The sequence below is a fragment of the Canis lupus genome, chromosome 35 (genome assembly GCF_003254725.2).
Source record: "Canis lupus dingo isolate Sandy chromosome 35, ASM325472v2, whole genome shotgun sequence".
NCBI classification, from domain to species: Eukaryota; Metazoa; Chordata; class Mammalia; order Carnivora; family Canidae; genus Canis; species Canis lupus.
Genome location: NC_064277.1, coordinates 24771517 through 24793451, shown reverse-complemented (window position 1 = coordinate 24793451; position 21935 = coordinate 24771517). Strand labels below are relative to the sequence as shown.

General features: G+C 46.2%; 1 protein-coding gene and 1 non-coding gene across 2 annotated transcripts; both read right to left on the bottom strand.

Annotated features, from left to right (window-relative positions):
- Nucleotides 1-8153: 8153 nt before the first annotated feature.
- On the bottom strand, nt 8154-8227 carry TRNAI-AAU (transfer RNA isoleucine (anticodon AAU)). Its single transcript has one exon. It is a non-coding gene; the product is annotated as a tRNA-Ile (tRNA).
- Nucleotides 8228-12289: 4062 nt separating this feature from the next.
- Nucleotides 12290-19210, bottom strand: PRSS16 (serine protease 16). The gene is made up of 12 exons (XM_025470885.3): nt 19141-19210; nt 18905-19065; nt 18132-18231; nt 17921-18050; nt 16471-16594; nt 16140-16217; nt 16016-16063; nt 15226-15516; nt 14294-14435; nt 12954-13133; nt 12727-12872; nt 12290-12632 (listed from the first exon to the last, which is right to left on the bottom strand). The coding sequence occupies exons 1-12, from the start codon at nt 19208-19210 to the stop codon at nt 12564-12566; spliced, it is 1539 nt and encodes a 512-aa protein (XP_025326670.2). The 3' UTR covers nt 12290-12563.
- Nucleotides 19211-21935: the final 2725 nt, after the last annotated feature.

The window sequence follows — 21935 nt, the reverse complement described above, 5'->3', positions numbered from 1 at the left end:
AAACAGTCAATAAAATATAAATAATTAAGTCTATAATCCAAGAAGTTCCTATAAATAGAAACCTAGCATCAGACCTCTGAAGAGCAATATAAAAAATTAGATTAGCATTAAAAAAACTGACATAAAAGAGTGAAGCATTAGAATTCACAAAGAGTGAATTCTATATCTAGCCAAGCTGAGATCTTCAAGAATCAAGAATATAGACGCTTCTATAGAGAGTTTTAAGTATACGCATACTGAACTCTTCTTGCAGAGTATACAATAGGGTGGGTACATTCAATCAAGAAATAAAGGAACTCCACTGGGTGAACATTTAATATATTTAATTGTAGATCTATAACTAAGATAAATGCAAGGGCAAAGGTGGGAGAATAATAGTAAATGTTTCTATTCTGGCACAAGAGAAACAGTGCATGCAAAAATAGGAAAAGAAGGGAGAGGAAAGAGGAAACAAAATAAATGTACAGACCACCACATAGACAATAAGCAAGAGTGAATGGCCAAGAACAATGACAAAACTGGGGAAAAAAACAAGTTATAGAGTGTAAATAAATGGGGGAAACATGAGCATTAAGGTAACTTGCTAGAACAAAAATTCAAACTATTCTAGATGTCACAAGAAACTTGTTAAATGAGAAAAGAAATATCAAAAAAGAAATACAAGAAATATACATTATAATGATGGTAATAATAAACTATGACAGAACAAATGCATCAATCATATCATTATATATTAATGGGCTTATGTCATGTGATAAAATGTTTTCAAATTGGCTCACAGAGCAGAGGGTAACAACATATTGTTAAGATGTACATCTAAAACGAAATTATTCAGCAAGAAGAAAATAAAGAAATGGGCTAGGGTATGCCAGGAGGAAACCATAAAAAAGCAGGGCCTGTGATCTTGACATCAGATAATTTTAAATTCAAACCCCCCCAAAAATAAACATGACAAAGATCAGTTTTGAGCGTTAAAGTCTATGAACCTGATAGTTAGAACACTTTTAGTTATTTACTAAAGAATGTGCCAATTACATTTATAAAATAAAAATTATGGAAGATACATAATTAAAAACAATAATAGAGACTTTAACAGGCATCTTCAGCACAAGATAGGGGCAGTGAATCCAAATAAGAAAGGATGTAGAAAACCAGAGCAGCATAATTAGGAAGGTAGATCTTATGGATGTCAATCAAAATGTATAACCTGGTATAGAGAATATATGTTCTTCTCAAGGGCATAGGGAACAATGACAAAAACTAGTAATGGAACAGGTCACAAAGGGAGCTCCTGGGGAGAGTAAGCTCCGTTTAGCAGAACAGTTTACAACCAGGGCTCTGGGCCTGACAGGAGCTTGCTGCTTCACAAGACTCAGCCTGGACCTTAAGGAGTGTTCTGCATGCAATCTCTGCTTTGAAACTGTGAGATAATAGAAATATATATGGGTCTCTGCCCCCAGTTCCTGGAACAGCTTCCGAAGTCCTTGTAACTTCCTGGGTGACAGGAGTGTCTTTTGTTCTAAGGAGGTGACTCTGGATGGGCTCCTAGGTAGGGGCTGGTCATGGGAAAGGCAAAGCCATGAGCAGAAGAAGCCTGGAATTTTGTGTCCGACCCTCCATTCTCTTCAGAAAGGTAAGGGCTACAAATGGAATTACCGATTGTGCCCACCTGATCATGAAGCATTTATAAAATCCCAAAAGTATGAGGTTCAGAGGGCTTCCAGGCTGGTGGACATGAGGAGGTGTGGGGAGAGGGGTGCTCTAGGACAGGGTGTGGAAGATCCATGCTTTTCCCACAGACCTCATCCAGCCCATCCTTTACATGTGGGTGGTCATTTGTATCCTATATCACATCCTTTAAGAAATTGGTAAGTGTAAGTGTTTCCTGGAGTTCTGTGAGCTGCTCTAGCAAATTAAGGCAACCACAGGAGGTGGCCATGGGAACCTCCAGTTCTGGCCAAATCAGACAGAAGTTGTGGATGACCCACCCAGAGACCTTTGATTGGCGTCTGAAGTGAGGTCAGAGTGTTGTGGAACTGAGCTCTTAGCCCGTGGGATCTGAACTATCTCCAGGGAGATAACGTCAGAATTGAGTTAAATTGCAAGACACCCACTTGGTGTCCCAAAGAATTCCTTGTTGTGAGAAAAATCTCTACACATTTGGTGACCAGAAATGTCAGAAGTGGAGTGTTTTGTGTGAGGACTAGAAGAGACGCACAGATGAAAGACTCACAGTAGGGAAGAACAGGACTTTCTTCACACAGAAGGTGGAAATGTGGATTTTTCCCTTTTAGAAATGAATAGGGAAGTTGGGAATTGCTGCTGGAAAATAAAAATAAATACCTTAGCTTCCCAGCATTGCCAGAATTCCTGATTCTCTTCAATGAGTTTCTATTTTTTCAATCTGTAAGACAGATTAAAGATAGTAGGAGCTAGGTTTATCTTTGCTGGGGAAGGAAGCTACAAATATAGAATCAAATAAACCCTGGCTTGTTGGATTGTGGTTGGAGACATCAGTGTGAAATCACGGTTATATCTATCTACAGATAGCTAGATGTCAATATTGAAATACATAGATGTGCATATGTATGTATGTGCAGGTTTCCTATCTCCGTCCATGAGAGAGAGGGCCTGGGAACAATGAGCATATCAAGTACTTAGAACTTGATTTCTAAAAACCATTCCCTGATAAGAGCATCCAGAGCTCCTTTGAAAAATAGCTGATCTCAAGATCAGCCCCCAAAATGACAATATAAACGTGGGGCTTTTTCTTATCCCCCAAATTAAGAACTTCCTAAAATATGATGGTATGTGTCAAAAAGACACAGGAGTTAGTTTGAAGGGTCCCCACTGGCCAGATTTGTGACAATCTGGGCAGCTCGGGTGGCTCAGCGGTTTAGCGTCGCCTTCAGCCCAGGGCGTGATCTTGGAGACCCAGGATCCAGTCAGGCTCCCTGCATGGAGCCTGCTTCTCCCTCTACCTGTGTCTCTGCCTCTCTCTCTCTCTGTCTCTCATGAATAAATAAATAAAATCTTTAAAAAAAAGATTTGTGACAATCTGAGCATAAATATGCATTATTAATGATTATAATTCTTTAAGCAGGAATCTGTGTGAGTTCATTTGAGAGAGATAAGATGAAAGATGATAGATAGATAGATAGATAGATAGATAGATAGATAGATAGGAAAGAAGGGGAAGCTCTTCCTTACAATAGAATTTAAACAATCCATATAAAAAGAAAAATAGGCTTTTTACATCATGATTTGAAATGATCATAGGAAAATTGATTGATACTAGAATTATGAATGGATGCCCAAACTAGTAGGTACAACTTTGAGGAGAATGAAGCTATTTACATATTTATCAAAGACTCTCCACAAATTCCTTTTTAAAATGCTGACATTTTTTATTATGGTAAAATGTACATAAGATAAAATTTATCATTTTAACAATTTTTAAGCATTGTTGTGCAACCATCACCAGCATCCATCTCCAGAACTTTTTTATCCTCTCCGGACTTTTACTTGCCCCAGGTACTAACTCCCCAAGCTCCTCCTCTCTGCCCCACAGCACCCATCTCTTTTACTTTCCCTCTCTATGATTTTGACTGCTCTAGGTATCTCATAAAAGTGTAATCATCCAATATTTGTCTTCTTGTGACTGGCTTATTTTATGCAGGTGTCAGAATGTCCTTCGTTTCTGAGGTTGGATAATATTCCACTATAACACATATCTATAACACATTTTGTTTATCTACTCATCCGTCAATGGATATTTTGTGGTTTTGGCTATTGTGAATAAGTCTGCTAGAAAATGACTGTACAATATCTGTGTGAGTTGCCCTTTTCATTTCTTTTGGGTGTACACCCAGAAGTGGAATTGGTAGAGCATATGGCAATATTATGTTAAATTTTTTGAGGAATTGGGATATTCTTTTCCCCATGGGCTGCACCATTATACCCCTCCACTACTAATATCTGAGGGTTCCAGTTTGTCTACATCCTCACCAACACTTGTTCTTTTCTGTCTTTTTTTTTAAATAAGAGCCATCCTAAAGGGTCTAGATATTACTCTAAAAATATACATTGGATAGCCATATAGATTAATGGGACACAATGGAGACTTCAAAAATAGAGGGATAAATATAAAATGAAATGACTTTTGATAGGGTTGGCAATATAGCAAATAGGAAAAGAACAGATTTTTAAAAAAATAGTGCTGGAAGATAAGAATAGCCATGTGGAAAAAAAATAACTTTGACCTTTATCTCAGTATATGTAAAGGTTATAAATAGATTATAGACCTAAACAAAAGTGCTAGTTTATGTAATTATGAGAAAAAAACATAGGAGAAGATCATCATGACCATGGAGAATGCCAAGACACTTTAGGATATCTTTGCATGAATAATAAAACACAAACATCTGATCAAATGTTCTCCATCAAAAGGAAATGAAAAGGCAAGTCAAGGCAGACTGTGAGAATATTAGATACATAACTAAGAAAGGACATGTATTCAGAATAAAGGACTCTTACAACTCAGTGCTAAATGACAAAACCGAAGAAAAACATGCACGAAAGACTTGAACACACTCTTCAAAAAAGAAGATATCTATCTATAGATATAGATGATATAGATGTAGATATATATAGATATACTTATTGGCTGTATATATGTGTGTGTGTGTGTATATATATATATATATATATATATATATATATATATATGAAGAAATGCTCATTATTAGTTATGGTAAATGTAAGTTAACACCACAATGAGATACTTCAAATCTAGTAGACTGTCTAAAATTTAAAAGTCTGACAATATCAAATGGTGGAGAAATCTGGAGCAAATGGAACTCTCATGGAGTATTGTTTGGGATATAAAATGGCATTACCTTTTTGGAGAATATTTGGTAGTTTCTTATAAAGTCAAACATACATTGACCAAAAGAGCCAGCAATTCCATTCCTAGGTATTTTACCCCAGAAGAAATGAAAATATATGTGATGGTTAACTTTTTGTGTCAATGGGGCTAGGCCACAGTACCCAGATATTTGGTCAGACATTAGTGTAGATTTTTCTATGGAAGGTATTTTTTGGATGAGATTAACATTTAAACCAGTGGGCTTAGAGTAAAGCAGATTACCCTTCATAATGTGAGTGGGCCTCATCGATTCAGTGAAGTCCTTAAAAGAAAAAAGACGTTCCTCTCCTGAAGAAGAGGAATTCTGCCTGCAGACTGTCTCTTGACTGGAACTGTAACGTCAGTTCTTTTCTGCGTTTCCACTCTGCCAACCTACCCTGCAGATGTGGCTTTGCCAGTCTTCACAATGACCTGTGCCAATTCCTTAAAATCTCTTCCTTTCTTTTTCTGGAGAACCCTGCCTAATGCAACATATATCCACACAAAGATTTGTCCCATTAATCTTCACAGCAGCCCTCTTCTTAATAGCTAGAAATGAAAACAGTGAAAATGTTCATTTGCGTGCGAATGGAAAGCAAATGGTGATATAACTGTATAATGGAGTACAATTGAGCAATCAAATGGAGTCAGCACTGATACATGAAACAATATAAATTAATCTCAGAAATACTGTGCTAACCAAAAGAAATCAGGAACACAAGAGTATGTAGTATATGATTTATAAGAAATTCCAGAAAAGGCAAAACCATCACGGCAGAAAGAAGCTCTGGAGTTGCCTCGGGCTGGGATGAAAGTATAACTCAGTGGAAGGGGTATGTATTGGTTCTATTGCAGTTCTAAATCACCACTAATTCAGCGGTTTAAGACAACATAAACTTACTATCCTACAGTTCTGGAGGTCTGTCTAAAATGGGTCAGCAGTACTACAGTCCTTCCCTAATCTCTAGAAGGAAATGTGTATCCTTGCTTTCTCCAATTTGTAGACACTGCTGCCTTCTCTGGCTAATAGCCTGCAACTGTCCAACCTCTGCTTGTGTCACATCTCCTTCTGTGACCCTGACTCTTCTCACAGACCCTTGAGATTGCATTAGACCCAATCCCAATAATTCAGGATATTGCTTCATTTTCATATCTTTAACTTAACTGCACGTGCAAAGTCCCTTTTGCTGTGAAAAATAACATCCTTGTAGACTTCAGGGATTAGGATGTGGACATCTTTGGGAAGGGGGCATTGTTCTTACTATCACAGAGCACAAAGGAACTTTTGGGGATCATGGAAGTGTGCTCTACTTTGTGGCCATTCTTATTTGCGTGTATAAATATGTCAAAACTCATCAAAATCTATGCTTAAAATGAGTGCATTTTACTGTATGTAAATCATCTCATAATAAAGCTGATTTTAAAGCAGAAGAATCAGAATCTTACACAAACCATTTTGGGTTCTGCTTTTTTTCACATAATAATATATCTTCAGGGATGCCTAGGGGCTCAGCGGTTGAGCGTCTGCCTTCTGCTCAGGGCATGATCCCTGGGTCCAGAGATCAGATCCTTGGGTCCAGAGATTGAATCCCCGGGTGCAGAAATCAAATCCCGCCGGCTCCCTGAGAGGAGACTGCTTCTCCCTCTGCCTATGTCTCTGCCTCTCTCTCTGTATCTCTCATGAATAAATAAATAAATAATCTTTAAAAAAACAACAACAATATATCTTCAGCATCTAACAGATGCAGAATAACAGCTAATTATTGCATTCTGAAGAGTGGAGAGATTTAAACAAATGTTAAATAATGCATACTTTTCTTTTGGGGCTCTTTTAATGCTCCCAGTTTAGGCAGAACGTGCTTAGTTTGAACATTATGGAGGTCATCTGCCCCTCTGCTCTCAAGTTTTCCAAAGTCTCCTCGTTGCATACATTCCCTCCATCAATGATGCAAAAGGTTAGAACATTTCAGATTCAACTTCTGAATATGTCAACTTTTTGGAAAATGAGCTCTAATTTTTCCCAGTGTACAATATTGAAAGCACTATATGAAAGCTCTCAAAAATACTGCTAAAATAGAGATTCCACCTTATATTGCTAAGTGATGAAGGCAAGTTGCAACACATAGGCTGAATTTTTTATGGGAAGAAAATAAGAGTTTGCTTGTACAAAGAGAATTGGAAAGAATCCATGAGCAAGTGTGCATAGAGGTTACCTATAGAGTTGGAAATCATTCTTGGATGGATGAGGCATAAGGACAGAGGAAAATTTTCACTGTACTTTTTAATATTTTCTAACTTTGGAAACACTCGAATGTATTTTTACCCCCAAATTAGACGTTTAGGGGTGAACAATGAGCCTTTTCTCAGAATGTTTATAGTGAAGCTGCCTTACTTTTCTACCGCGCTGATGTTAATTAGAACATGTTTCACACATGGCACTTGAAATACCTTGTTTCATGTTTCAGTGAACTAGTGGAAGTCCCAGATATGGAAGTGTAGAAAGTGCAGGCGGCTTTACAATTTCTTCCCACTTGGCAATAATCCAAATAGGTCAATTTTCTTTGCGAGAATCAGTTTCCCAATTGGGAAAAAAAAAAAAAAAAAACTTCCACAAAAGAATCTTTTCTTTTTCCTTTGCTCAGTCACTGCTATCCTTTGTAGATGGAAATCAAAGAAGGATCTAAGGCAGGGCAAGTCAGAGAAGACTGTTCAAGCTGTCTAAATTCTCAAGGAGACATGTTTCCTGTATTGATGGAGGGAGGCCTCAGGTGAGTCTGACACCCTGAGGTCTGTTTGCATGTAAAGGTAACGAAAACCCTACAGTCATGCCCCACACGGGCATCGAAGCCATGACCTTGGCATTATTAACACCATATTCTAACCAGTTGAGCTAACTGGCCACCAGGGGACACCTTTTTACTCCCTGTAGAGAGTGTAATAGAAGCCAAAACCATTTCAGGTTTTTTTCCAACACAGAACAGGAAATTCTCCAACTCTTCTATCCCCTTCTTGCCTAAATGTACCTGCCCTATTTTGCTCAACTTCCTTTAAAAATATTCTCCATTTTAACTTTCATCTGTGACTTCTTAAAAACAAAACAAAACAAAACAAAACAAAACAAAACAAAACAAAACAAAATAATGTGACATTAGGTCTACTGGCACTCCCAGGTATTTCTGTTCTGCAGCTGCATCCTCTGGGGTTGGTACAGGGGAACTGCGCAGAAATGGTAAAATACAATACCACATGGCCCGTACGGGTCTCGAACCCGCGACCTTGGCGTTATTAGCACCACGCTCTAACCAACTGAGCTAACCGGCCACCTGGTGGCAGTTCTCCCCTCTGTTTAGAGGATGTAAACAAAGACTGAAGGCATCACAGTTTCTTCAAAGTAGGGTCAGGGGGGAAGGGGGTGTGATCAAAACAAAAAACACAAAAGATAAACAATTAAAGAATTAACAAAAAAATCCCCACATTCTTTCTATTTTGCTCTCCCACACCGTGGATGACGGAAAAAAGGAGAGAAGTGTAACACTTGGTATGAACGAAGAACCCTCCTCTCTTGTGGATCTTTCTCAAATTGCAATTCTGACCCCAAAAAAAATCTGATCAAAATCGCCAAGAGGGGTTTCCTTATTCTCTTACCCATTTGTTATTGGCTTGTCTTTTTAAAATTGATTTCTAGGAATTTTTTGTCAAGTGTTTGTCATGTGCATGTTTTCCTTCAGGCTTTTCCTTGTCTTTCCATTTCTTAATGTTTCTTAATGATATTTTTTTTAATGTGAAGTTTTCATTTTGATAATGTTAGCTTATCCTTTTTTATGTATCTTACACTATTCTTTTCTCCCTGAGAAATACTTGCCTGCTACAGGGTCATAAATAATTTTTCTATTCTTTTCTAGATATGCTATCGTTTTAGCTTTACATTTAGAACTACTATCCACTTGTATTAATTTTTGAGTATGGTATGAGATAGCAGTGAGGTTAAAATTTCCCCGCAAGCTCTGAAGCTCAGAGAATGCTTGGGAAGAGAAAGCAGTCTAGCACTCAAGCCAGACTCATTCAGATGTCAAGTTGTAAAGAAGTTTGCAAAAGAAATTGAGAGAAGGTCTATAATTTATCTGGTTGCTCCAGATCATTTGTTTAAAAGACTTTTCTTCCTCCCTGATTAGCATTGTCATCTTTGTAGAAAATTGATTAATCGTGTGTGTGTCTACTTCTGGACTCTGTCAGGTCTCATTGATCTATTTGTCTACATGTAATGCCAAAACCACATTGTCTTAATTATTGGAGCTTCATAGGAAATATTTCTTTTTTTATGATTTTATTTTTATTTGAGAGAAAGAGAGCATGAGAGGAGGGAGGAACAGAGGCAGAAGGAGAAGCAGGGTCCTCACTGAGCAGGGAGCCCAACGCAGAACTCAGATCCCAAGACTCCAGGATCATAACCTGAGCTAACAGTAGACACTTCCCACTTGAGCCACCTAGATGCCCTGGAAATCTTTTGATCAGGTACTACTGGTCCTCCACTTTTGCTCTTCTTTAGAATCAATGTTAGAGATCTATGTAATGTTGAGAGTATGGTCAGTGAAGGTGCATAGAAAAGGCATTTTCACAATGCCCCTGGAGTTCTCACTTTGGGATAAGGTTATGCCTGCATCCGCACTAGCGCAGAAACCTCCAAAGCAGAGCACCCAGGAAAGAAGCCCTACTTGGTCACGTTTAAGGGTGGAATTTGTGTGAGACAAACCAGGGGTCTCCAGAACACACTGCTTCACCATTTCTTAACACTGTTTATCCTCATTATAATTAAAAAAAAAATTCAAATGCTTCCTAAGATATAGAGCACCGCTGGTAAACTGAAAGTAAGGTAGGTGAACCACACGTTTGCCAATCCTCGTAGTCCTGAGAAGTATTTTTTCGAGCTTTGATCCAATTTTGCAATCTTTGAGCTTCTTGAAAAGAGTTCATGTGAAAATTGAGGAAGTTGTGAAACATGGAACTCAGATGGATGTGTTTGCTGGGATGGCATGGTTCCCTCTCTCAGGGACTCAGCACTCTGGTACAGAGGGCTTGGACAAAAATTAAAATAAGGTCATTTCACATAGAGCTCATGGCTGGAAATCACATAAAACAGATGATGTGATAGGTAGTGACTGGGACATGGAAGCAATCAAGAAAGGCCTCTCAGAGGAGGTGACATTAGAGTTGAGTCTGAATGTTAAGAAGGAAGTAGTCATTTAAAGGTCATTAAAGGAATGACCTTTGAGCAGAGGGAACAGCTACTGGAAGTAGGAATTGGCTTTGGGGGAATGCCTGGGCATCTGCTTTTGGCTCAAGTCATGGTCCCAGAGGAGTCCCTGGATCCAGTCCTGTCTGACTCCCTGCTCAGTAGGGAGTCTGCTTCTCCCTCTGCCCCTCCCTTGCCCCTTCTCTCTCTCTTTCTCTCTCTCTCTCTCAAATAAATAAATACAATCTTAAAAAAAAAAAAAAAAGGAATTGGCTTCGGATTTTAAGTAACCAAAGGGGCTATGCAGTTGGCATGTAATAGAGAGAGTAGTAGGAAATGAGTTCAGAGAAGAGTTCAAAAGCCAAAGTATGCAGGGCCTGGTAGCCCTGGAAAGGAATTCAGACTTTACTCTGATTGTAGTAGGAAGCTATCTGAGGGTTTGAAGCAGAGGAGTGTCATCACCTGACTTACCTTTTGAAAGAATCCCTGTGGTTGCCAGGTAGGGAGTGGAGATTAGGAGCCAAGGATGGACAAGGAGGACAGGAAGAGGGAGCACCTCAGAATTTTCCATCCTTTTATAACATAGACTGATGCAGACAGAGAGTAACGCTATTTATAGAGCAATCCTGGGTGAAAAAATGGGGCTGCCTGTTTACAGGTAGCCGGCCTGGAGGCTCAGGCCACCCCAGAGGTACGATATATTCCATGATGTACACCTGATAGCTCAGCCTGCCACCTCTGACACATGGCGAGGGCAGCTCTGAGCTCTGGGAACGCTGGAGAATAGAGCCTAGCACCAAACCCAGTGTCAAGTTGCAAAGAAGTTGCAAAGGAGCTGGAGAGACGTTGTATCCTGCAAAGTGGAAGGGAAACCAAAAGTGTGTGAAGAGTCAAGGTTAGACTTCATTCTTTCATTTCCCAACAGGCACTGAGCACCCACAATGGGTCGGACCATGGTGCACATGTGTAACATACGAGAGGGAGGCATGGAGGCTAAACAGAGCCCCGCTTGAGGGACTATGTTTCAAGATCAGGAAACAGAATAGGCCACACCTGCTGAGCAGGGCTGGGCTAGAGCAAAGACTTAGTCCTCAGAGTTTGGAGTCAAGATAGGTGAGGGACTTCCTCACAGGACAGTGGACTTGTGGCTTCTCTTACCATGCCCCCCCCCCCCACACACACACCTAATCCTGACTTGTTTTTACTTCTGTACTTCCTGGCTCCCCAGAGGCCCAGCTCCCCAAAGGTGCCGCCTCCCTGACTGGCTACCTCCTGTTCTGCGGGCCACAGCTCCACTGAGGCACCACTGAAGCAAGCTGAGCAGGCACCCAGGGATTAGGCCCACCCTCCCAGAACTGAGATGGGATGGCGGGCCGGGGGGGTGGGGGGCTGGGGTGGGGGGGTGGGGGGGTGGGGGTGGCTATCAGGAAACTTAACCAGAGCCCTACACCCCCAGGGTTGGAAGCTGGAAGTGCCAGGAGGTGTCTGGTAGTGGGAAGCGATGGTGAGGGAAGGGTTAGGAAGGAAAATTGAAAGAGAGAGAGAGAGAGAGAGAACAAAGATTAAATGGCAGAATGAGAAATGGAAAGAGTAAAGAGTATCAGACACACACAGAGACGGCCTCAGGGAGACAGAGCCTGAGAAGCAGCACAGGAGAGACAGGGCAAATCTGAAGAGAGGGAAACAGAGGCAGAGATAGAGGGTGAGAGAGAAAGTGACTAAGGTGACACAGAGAGCAAGGTCGGGGGACACAGGCAGCGGTGACCGCCAGCGGCAGGACATGCTAGAGAAGAGGCAGAGAGAGACCCATTGGAGAGACTGTGACACAGAAACAGCTGACTAAGAACCAGTCAGTGAGTTCTCATAACACACCTGATTTTCCCGTGCCTTGATTTCACATTCCCCAGTTTCTAGAACCGTGAGAAATAACTAGCTGTTGTTTCTCAGCCGCCCCGCCCATAGCGTTCTGTGACAGCAGCCCGAACTCAGACGGAGGGTGACCCCCTGTCCCTTTGGGATACTAAGAAGAGACAGAGATTGCTGTTTTTGAAATTAGGGTAAAAAAGAAATCAATGTGAAATGGTTCCAGAATTATATGACACAAAGCGACTTTACAGCAAGATACTTTAAACAATAAAAAAGGACAGCCAGGAAACAATTAGTAAAATGCTCTCTAAAATATCAAATAAAATACCACTATTCACAATGAGAATAATTCTCCTCGTATAGTTACATAACTCTCTGTCACAAAGCATTTTCAGGCAGGAGTGACGAGGATGTTTGCGGACCCAAGTCAGTTACATGCAGAACAGGTGCTAAAGCCCAATTTTTGGGAATTTCCTCTTTCAGAACAAGCTGCTTTCTCCTGTCCAGTGAACATGTCCAGGGTGAGGTGGCCACGCAGGGAGTGGCGAGGGTAGGGGCCCCTCAGGCCCTACTCCGAACCTGGCTCTCCTCTGCCAGCCTGAGCCAGGTCTGCAGCTGCTGGAAGATGCTCTGTGCAGAGGTGGGGATGGCGAGTCAGATACCAGCCTAGCAGGGGACAGGGACATGTACATTAATATGCAAATGCAGAGCTGCCGCCTCTTACCTGGCGCCCTAGGCGGAGGCTGGGGGAGTCTGAGGGCCTGTCCGGTGCCATGTCCATGCAGTGGGAAGCACTTGGGATGAGAAGGGCTGACTCCAAAGGACCTGAGGCTTGTGTTATGCTTAGCACATGCCAGGGGTCTGTGTCCCCTGGTAAGAAAGGGAAGAATGTGGTGTGTTGCACCTGGAACAGGTGGAGACCTAGGAGTCAGGTTGTGATGGCAGGCTTACCGTTAATGAAGAGCACTTGGGTGGCCCCTGGGGTCTGGCCACCGTAGTAGGAGTTTGTCTGGGCCACAGCCTGCACTACAGATGAGGCTGAGAGCCCAAACACCTGCTCACATAGCTCTAGCTGGGATGGCAGTGCTGGGACCTGGGAAAAAGGGCACCTGGGGCCCTCACAGGTGATATCTGTGGAGGGAAATACCTATGAATGTGGGACATACAACCCTCCCCTTCCATAATCATCCATAGCAATGCCCAAAACAGCTCCATAAGTTCCCAGTCTCATTAGAGAGACACCAGGCATCCTCAGACAGTGACAGCCCAGAACATCGTGGCTGCGATGGAAAAAGGCCTGGGGTGGGACAAATCCCAGAGGGAGCACAAGAGGCTCCAGAAAAGCAATCTGCCAGGGATAAAACCCTCAGGAGTCAGGAGTGAGCCAAGCAAAGAGAATAGAGCCCCACAAATAGGGAAGACAGAATGTGCACAGGGCTAGAGAGATAAAGAAACACTGCAGTGGAATGCACAAATTGGACCGTGTCTCCCTTGCTTGGAATCCACAGCACTCTTAGGCTTATGTGCACTCATTGCTTTCTTTGCCATTTATTGAGCGCTTCTTGTGTGCTCAGATGCATTGTGAACAGTAATGGGAACACGGTAGCATCCAAGACAGTCCCAGGCTCTGCGGTGATAGGACTCCCAATGTAGAGGGGAAGATAGGCAATGAGGTCTGTATGATGAGGCTGGGGAAGTGCTCAGGAGAAGCACACAGAGCTGTGGAGGAAGTGGGAGGGGAGGCTACAGCAATCAGGAAAGACATCCTAAGGAGGAGGCATGTTGTATTGAGACTTGAAGATAAGTGAACCATGTGACAAGAGGAAGATAAGTCATCCAGGACAAGTAAACAGTATGTGCAAAGTTCCTGGGATGTCAGGGAAACTGGTATATTGAGGTGAACTGGAGAGCTGTCCGGGATGAAGAGTGGGCAGGGCTCAGTGACTACAGGCTAGGAGGACAAAGGAGAGGAGGCATGAGAAACGCTGCTGGGGCTTCTAGACGGGTAACCAGGGCGACAGAAGGGCCATTCCTGGGACAGGGACACGGATGAAGAGCAGATTGGAGGGATAATCATTCATGCAGAGGACTGTGTGTGTGAGGAAGCGTGTGAGGGCCAAGTGCACACACACATACAGTTGTCTACCCTCCAGCCCCACCCCTGCAGGCTAAACAAGACCCAGCAGTCCCCTCCCACCAAAAAGAAAACAAATCCAGACCACCTGTGAGACAGCTTGTCTGGACACCCCACAGAGATGGATGTCTTGGGGGTTGAGGGTTGGGCCACTCACAGAAGCCAAACTCTGTACATGTCTGGTACAACCACTGCCGGTCACCCACACCCGACACTTGGGAATCTGTGACCTTCAGTTGTGCCACTGTTTCTGCTCGGGAGAAGCTTAAACACCTCTGGCCGAGACTGTGCATGACAACCTAGAGGATGATACACATACATACATAAATCCCTCCTGTCCCCCCAGCAAGTCAAGGCCCAGGGCCTGAAAGCATACATAAGTTCCTGCATGTCAAAGGTCAGAAGTCAGAAGAGCTGCAGAGAGAGGTCCTGGGAGTCAAGGGTCAGAGCAAGTGGGTGCCTGGGTCTCTGTGGGTTAGACGTGAAGGTACTAGATGACAGTGACACCTTGGGCAAGTGATCAGCTCTTGGACCTCAATTTCCTCATCTGTAAGTGGGGGAAAGATAGTGCCTGTCTCCTAGAAGTATTGCGAGGATTCTATTATATATATAAAATTTATTTATGAGTATATAAATAAATATATGATCATATACTAATATATTAATTATAATATATTAATTAATATAATATTAATATATATTTATATATATATAAAGCACTTAGGACAGCATTTGGTCCAGACAGCGCTAGGAAGTAAGAGTCGTTTGTAACTATGGGTTCCGAGGCTGGGTTCCTTGGAGAACTCTGTCCCGAGGGCTACATTTCCTCCCTCTTTCGAAAGGCTAATTGAGCATCTGCTATGCGCTAGACTGTTGCAGGCCTGGGGAAGGAGACAGGACGAGATGCGCAAAAGAGGTAACAGAGTCGCTAACAATTGCAAACCGCGTGCTTCCCTTGACCGACGTCAGTGCACCTCCCGAGGGCCCGTGGATGAGGAAACGACGGGCCCAGAAGGACGCGCAGCAGAGCAGGATCCCCTGCGAGCCGAGGCCCCCACCCCGTCTCAGACCGCACGCAGGGCCGCTCACCTGCACTGCCCGCCGGAGCCCGTGGTAGGGCGCGGAGCGGCTGCGGTTGCTCCGGCCCTCGAGCAGGAGTCCGCAGAGCCCTCGCACGCTCAGCGGCACCCCGGCCTGCGCGTCGTACTGCACGGCGCCCCCCACCAGGGCCTGCAGCGCCCCCAGCAGCTCCGCCTGGTCCTCGGCTCTGTCCAGAGGTGAGCAGGCGCCCAGCTCCGCCCGCAGCGCCGAGCGAGTCGCCCCGCCCGCGTGCAGCCGTCGCTCCACCTCTGCGAAGGCTGCGGACGCCGCCGCCCGGCACTGCGGGAGCGAGACACCGCGCGGGCGAAGACCTGGGCTTGGGCCTCGCCTTTCCTTGCCCAGGACCCGCGTCTTTCACGCGCGCTCCGGGTTCTCCTGGCGGTGCTCCTCGCGACCGTCCCCCCCCACCCCATGCGGAGCCTCGTCCTGCTGATAGGGTGACCCCCGGAACCCCCCCGCCCCACGAAGCCTCATCCTGTTGATAGGGTTGCCCCCCCACAGGCTCTCCCGCCCCGCAGAGCTTCATCCTGCTGGAAGGGTCGCGCCCCCCCGCCGCCCCGCTGAGCCTCACCCTCCCGACGGGATCGCACTCCTCCCCTGCCCCCGCCTCCCTTCTAGGTGCCTCGCCCCGTCTCTCGGTTCCCGCCTTCCAACCCGCCCACCTTCCGGGTCTCCGACCTCGCTCAGACCCGCCACCTTGCAAGTTTCGCGCTATTAGTCTGGCCCCCACCCTCCGAGGCCTCCGGCTCCCTACGTCCCATCTGGCCCCACCTCCTACCTCCGGGGATCCGCCGAGGGCAGTTCTCGTCAGGCTTCGGGACACCACCTGTGGACCGTGGGAGGGAAGGAATCAGGGGACCCCCCCCCAGCACCCCCTGCACCTGCCGCCCGCTGCCTCTCACCTCGTTATACTCGGAGAAATCCAGCGTGGCCCGCACTGGAGCGGAGGAGGCGACCGATGCGAAAATGAGGTGGGGGAACTGAGGGAGGGCCGCCGTCAGCCTGCGGGGCACGGGGACCAGGACCCCACGTTCCCTGCCCCTGTGTCTCTCCCTCGGACGGTGGCCTTAGGCCAGGCCCTGCCCTCCACCTGTGCCCTCTGGCAGAGACAGTTCGTGGGGAGCTCCTCTGGGGTGAAGGAGGGTGCGGGGCGGGGGGAGTGAATGAAGACGTGGGGACCCCTGCCCCCGAGATGGGGACCCTCCCCCGCCCGCTTAGACGGGCCCCGGGGACCTTTAGCCTGGCCCAGGCGGCCAGGGAGCCGGCGTAGGAGCCTCCAAAGCAGATCCAGGGGCTGGAGGAGGAGACGTTGAAGAGGCGGGCGAGTGCCAGGCGGGCAGAGGCCACGTCCGCCAGCCTGGGGGGGCAGAGGGAAGGCTCGTGCATGTCCCTAAGAGTCCCTCCCTGCGCGGGCGGGGATCCAGAGACGTCGGTGGGGGCGTCTGGCTAGATACCCGGGCCCTGCTCCCCAAGTGTGTCCCGCAGTCGTTTCTGCAGGCACTCACCCGGCCAGGGGAGACCCTCCTGGAAAGCCTCCACCCTCCTCCCTGCCGGCGACTTGGGGGAGAAAAAATCTCTAAGGCATCATAGCTGGAAACCTGACAAATAACAGGGGAGGGTTGGGGGCAGATAGGGAGAGCTACTCAGGAAGAATAAAGGTCCCAGGCTGCACCGGGTAGAGGCCACTGGAGGAAGAGGAGACAGAGAGAGAGAGATGTGGAATGGACCTAATATCCTCTTTTCTATCCCAACTGTTTTTTTCCTTCTGGAGCTTTCTGGCGCGGTATGTGGTTGGTGCCATCCTGCTGAGGTTAGAAACTGAGACAGCCTGTGAAAAACTTGAGAGATAGAAAGAAATAGAGAGGCAAAGAGATATAGGTGGAGATGGGGAGGGATGGAGGCCAGAGGGAGGCAGAGAGGCAGCAGGTGGGGGAGGACAGATTTGTCCCCAAAGAACAGTGGAGAACAGTGGAGCTGGCGATGGACACTGAGGAGGAGGAGGGGCTGTTAACCAGAGTAGGGACCCCGGGGGAGGGGAAGGAGGGAGTGGAGGGACCATACAAATATGTAGGGGCAGCCCACTCTCTGCAGAGGGAGGCTTTGAGAGGCTCCAGGCAGTAACGTGCCAGGAAGTCTGGAAAAGAGCAAGGACCTCAGTGTAGCTGGAGCCCAGCAGATGTGAGGTCCGAGAGTTACCTGGGGACCCAGACCCAAGAGGACCTCGTGGCCACTGTAAAGATTTTGACTTTAAGTGAGAGGAGAGATATGTGAGACATCTGAGCAGGGGAGTGGGGGTGAGTAGGAGGGGGGGTGTGTGCTCTACAGGTCACTCTGGCTTCATCTGTAGGATACCAAGTACCTGGAAGAGCCCAGGGGCAGAAACTGAAGCCCAGTGAGGAGGCTGTGGAACCCCAGTACCAGAGCTGGGGAGTCTGGACCAGCAAGCTGTAATGATTAAGCAAGAGGTAAAAATATGCCTGAGAGGGAGAAAGAGATGAGGGGATGGGCAGAGACCCGGAGATAGAAAGAGAAAGCATAAGACACTGAAAAGGAGAAGAAAACATGCACCAGGGACCTGGGGGCCAACCTTAGGCCATGGAGGAGTGCAACACCGGTGCAGAGTTGCCAAAATACAGACGCGCTCAGTCCTGAGTCCCCAGATGCCCTCCCGACCCTCACTCACGCGTGGCGGCTGGACAAGAAGCGGAGCTGGGCCACATCCAGGCCTCCAGCGGGGACACTCAAGCCATAGAACCTGTGTTCCAGGCCTATCACCAGGGCTCCCCAGGCTGGGGCCAGGGCTGTAGGGTGCCCTGTGAGGAATATGTGGTTGGGGGGATGCAAGCTGCCTACCTCACTGCACCACAGGGGCAGCTCCCACCCTTGCCTCTTACCTCTCAGCACTGAGCCAGACCTGAGGCTGCTCTCACCTCCCAGATGCAGGAACACGGGTCCACGCTGGCTGGTCCAGTGTTGGTCATTCACCCAATACCGCTAACAGGTTGCATGGGGAAGGAGAAGTAAGATCTAGAGCCCTGACTTATTCTTTATTCTCAGTTCATGGCAGTCTCTCTCCCTTATGGGTCTGTCTTTCTATGGTTAGGAGTAGGTGAAATTGGCTTTGTGTGTGTGTGTGTGTGTGTGTGTGTGTGTGTGTTCCATTCTCTCCTGTGCATCTCCTCAGCTAAAATGTAAGATCCATAAGAGCAGGTGGTTGGTCAGCTGTGCACTCTTGTGTCCCTGGGGTCTGGGGTAGTGGCTGCATACTGTGATGATATGTGCAGAATAAGTGATGAATGTGGATGGATTTGGACATAGGGCCTCGATGAGCTGACCTTTGCAGCCTGTGCACAGAGGACATCATTCATTAGATCTCTTCAAGTGTCTATTGTGAGGCAGGTCTGGTTCCAAACGGGCCCAGATTTCTGCTGCATTTTGAGATCTACATGTCGGTGGTGGATTTAATGATCAGTCTGAGGGACAGGGAGAAGTAGGGGGAAAGATAATGCCCAAGGGACAAAGGAAATGGAAGCTGAGAAACCCAAGCGGATGGAGGTAGGGGGTGGTCACTTACAGCGCAGAGGACTGAGCCTATGAGGCCCAAAACCCCAGGCACTGAAGGTAGAGTGAGGGGAAGAAGGCACTGGGCTCCCCGTCCTGGCCTCACCTGCAGGAAGGACCGAGTGTCGGATGCGTTGAAGGGGTCCAGTGGCTGCTCCAGCCACCCTTGTTTGGGGATGGCCACAGCGCCTGGCCCTAAACTCAGGCTGGGGCTGGAGCTGTCCTGAATCTGTCCAAGGTGCTCGCCCAAGCGCCGAAGGAGGGAGACTGTGAGCCACGGAGGGGATAGAGTCAGGCCAGGCCTCCCTTAGGAGCCCCTGCCTGCCCTCCACCTCTCCTTACCTGGAGTGGAGGATGCACAAAGGGAAAGCAGGAGCAGAGGGCCCAGCCTCAGGGCAGACCTGTGGGCCATCCTGTCCCAGGTCTGCATCGGCTCTGGGTGCTCTGGTTGCCCCACTCTCTGAGGACCTTTGTCAGGCTCCTAGGACTGGGCATCACATTTTATAGGCTTTCATCAGGCGCTCAGGTTTCTTTTCAGATGCCTCTCCCGGGCCAGGCCAAGCGTCTGTGGGAAGCAGTGCCGCAGGGAAGGGACGCCGGAGTCTGTACACACAGGCCTGCTGATGGGGCATCTGAGTATCCGGTTTCTCCCTCTGTCCCTGGATTTCTTATCCCTCTGTCCCCAAGCGCCCCCAATCTGGGCCTCAGTCTGCATTCTCCCTTTCAGACTCCACCTCTCCACCCAGAACTGGCCCTGCCAGCTCTGCCCCGCCCCCACCACCCCCATCCTCAGCCCCAGGGCACCAGGGTGCCCCACTTCCCTTTCTCCTCCTCCCCCAACCCCTCACTTCTCTTTTGTCTTCTCTACTTGAGCCTCTGTCTCTGAGTCTCACCCTGCCTGCTTCCTCAGTTCCTCCTCTTTCTGCCTCACTCCCAACCCTGTGACCCCCAGGTCTCACCACTCTTAAAAAGAAGCCTCCTTTGGAGAAGAAGGATTTCCTTTAGCTTTAAAGAAACAGAAGAATTCCAACAAACTTTTTACTCTTTTATGTAAAAAGGGGATCTGGCCATGTGGCTGGTTAGTGCAGGTGGGTAGAAGGTGACTCTACCAACACTGATGGTTGTGAGTTTGATTGCCAAAAAAGGTATTATTAGTTTTAAAATGTGTTTTAAAAAAGTAATTTTGCGGGATCCCTGGGTGGCGCAGCGGTTTGGCGCCTGCCTTTGGCCCAGGGTGCGATCCTGGAGACCCGGGATCGAATCCCACGTCGGGCTCCCAGTGCATGGAGCCTGCTTCTCCCTCTGCCTGTGTCTCTGCCCCTCTCTCTCTCTCTGTATGACTATCATAGATAAATTGAAAAAAAAAAAAAGTAATTTTGCTGCAGTCACCTCAGACATTGGAAATAGCGTCTCCAACATAAAATTGAGATTAAATGTTGACTATTTCTCAGTTGTCTACAGTGACAAACACTTTCTCTATCTAGTCGGGGCAGGGCAGGGGAAGAAAAAGAAGCAGTAACTGAAGAAAAGGTAGCGTAAAGCCTTCAGGTAGAAGTCATAGCAAAGAAAAAAGAAAACAAGGGTACAAAGTAGGGATGGTACTGGAGGTGACTTGAGTCTGTGGGCTGCTGGCCATCTGAAGGCCACGTGTCCTTGTCTGTTTCCTAGGGCCCAGCCCGCCGAGTTTCCATGTCGCCCTTGGGTGCTTCATGTACCCAATTGTCTCCTCATCTCCCCACTGCCTTTCAATACCGTTGAAGTTGGTATTTCTTATTTTATGTTTTTAAAAAAATCTAATCGGTCACAATATGTACTTTTCCTTTAAAAAGCTATCAGTTTGCTCCCACCAGAATTTCTTTCTATAAGACAATTTTTTTTCCTTCTGGATCTCTGAGACCAACAACAGTTTTGAACATAAGATAGGCATTCAGTCAGTATTTGTGGAGTCAGCATATGAAGACTTTCCATCAGAGGGTGTTTCCAAATGTTGGCATTTTATTTGCTAATTCTGATCAGTACACCTGTATAAGCCTGCCCAAGTCACTGTGACAAGACAATATGGTTGTAAAGGTCACATTATTGTAGAGGATTCACATGAATATCAGAAATGAGAAATAAATTAAGAAATATAATCAATGGGCAGCCTGGGAGGCTCAGCGGTTTAGTGCAGCCTTTAGCCTAGTGCGTGATCCTGAAGACCTGAGATCGAGTCCCACATGGGGCTCCCTGCATGGAGCCTGCTTCTCCCTCTGCCTGTGTCTCTGCCTCTCTCTCTCTGTGCTCTCATGAATAAATAAATAAAATCTTTAAAAAATTTATATATAACCACAGCAAAAAAGTAAATAAAATGTAGATGTTTTAGATTTGATAAACAGGCACTTTTAAAGGATAAGGAAACCATCACTCAATACTTGAAATATGGAGCCAGAGTTCACTGGCCCTTTGAGAGAGCTGAGGGATGATGTTTTGGCGGCAGGGGGTAGAGTGGGTTGACATGATCTATGGAAGTATGATTGTTTGGGAGAGACTGTTTTTGTTTGGCACGCAAGGGCTGTTTACTGAAATGAATCCATCTCTGGCTGACCTTCAGAAGGCAGGGGTTGACAGTGATTCACTGACTTGAAAACAATTATTATTGAGATTGAATTGGCTTAAAATCGGTTCTGGTGGCTATTAGTATGGCTACACAATAATTGGTCGTTTTCTAAGTTTGTGATTAGTTTATGTTCTCACCATTTTACTTCCACCTAAAGGCAAAGATCTTTCCTTCCTTCCTTCCTTCCTTCCTTCCTTCCTTCCTTCCTTCCTTCCTTCCTTCCTTCCTTCCTTCCTTCCCTTTCTTCCTTTCTCCCTTCCTCCCTCCCTTTCTCTGCCCTTTCCTATTTATTTATTTTAATATTCAAGTAATATATAATAAAAATGGTTTATCTCTGAGCCTCTCAATCCATCTTAGATACTTTTAACTTCTAGTTCAGTGATGAGATGAGTAGCAGAGATGGAGTTAGGGACATGATGGGGGATGTACCGGCAGGGATGGGTCATGATCATAGCATGGGTGATGGTGGAATTAGGATAAGAAACTGGGATATAGGGAGCACATAACCAGATAATAAGAAAGTAATTTTTATTTAGATCTT

Excerpts from the sequence above, each read along its gene's own strand:
- PRSS16 (XM_025470885.3), bottom strand. The coding sequence starts at position 19,210 with ATGGCCCACAGGTCTGCCCTGAGGCTGGGCCCTCTGCTCCTGCTTTCC. Across the intron at positions 16,218-16,470 it reads CCGCCTGGGCCAGGCTAAAG|TTCCCCCACCTCATTTTCGC; the intron begins GTCCCCGGGGCC and ends GCCCTCCCTCAG. Across the intron at positions 12,633-12,726 it reads GCCTCCGCCTAGGGCGCCAG|AGCATCTTCCAGCAGCTGCA; the intron begins GTAAGAGGCGGC and ends ACCTCTGCACAG.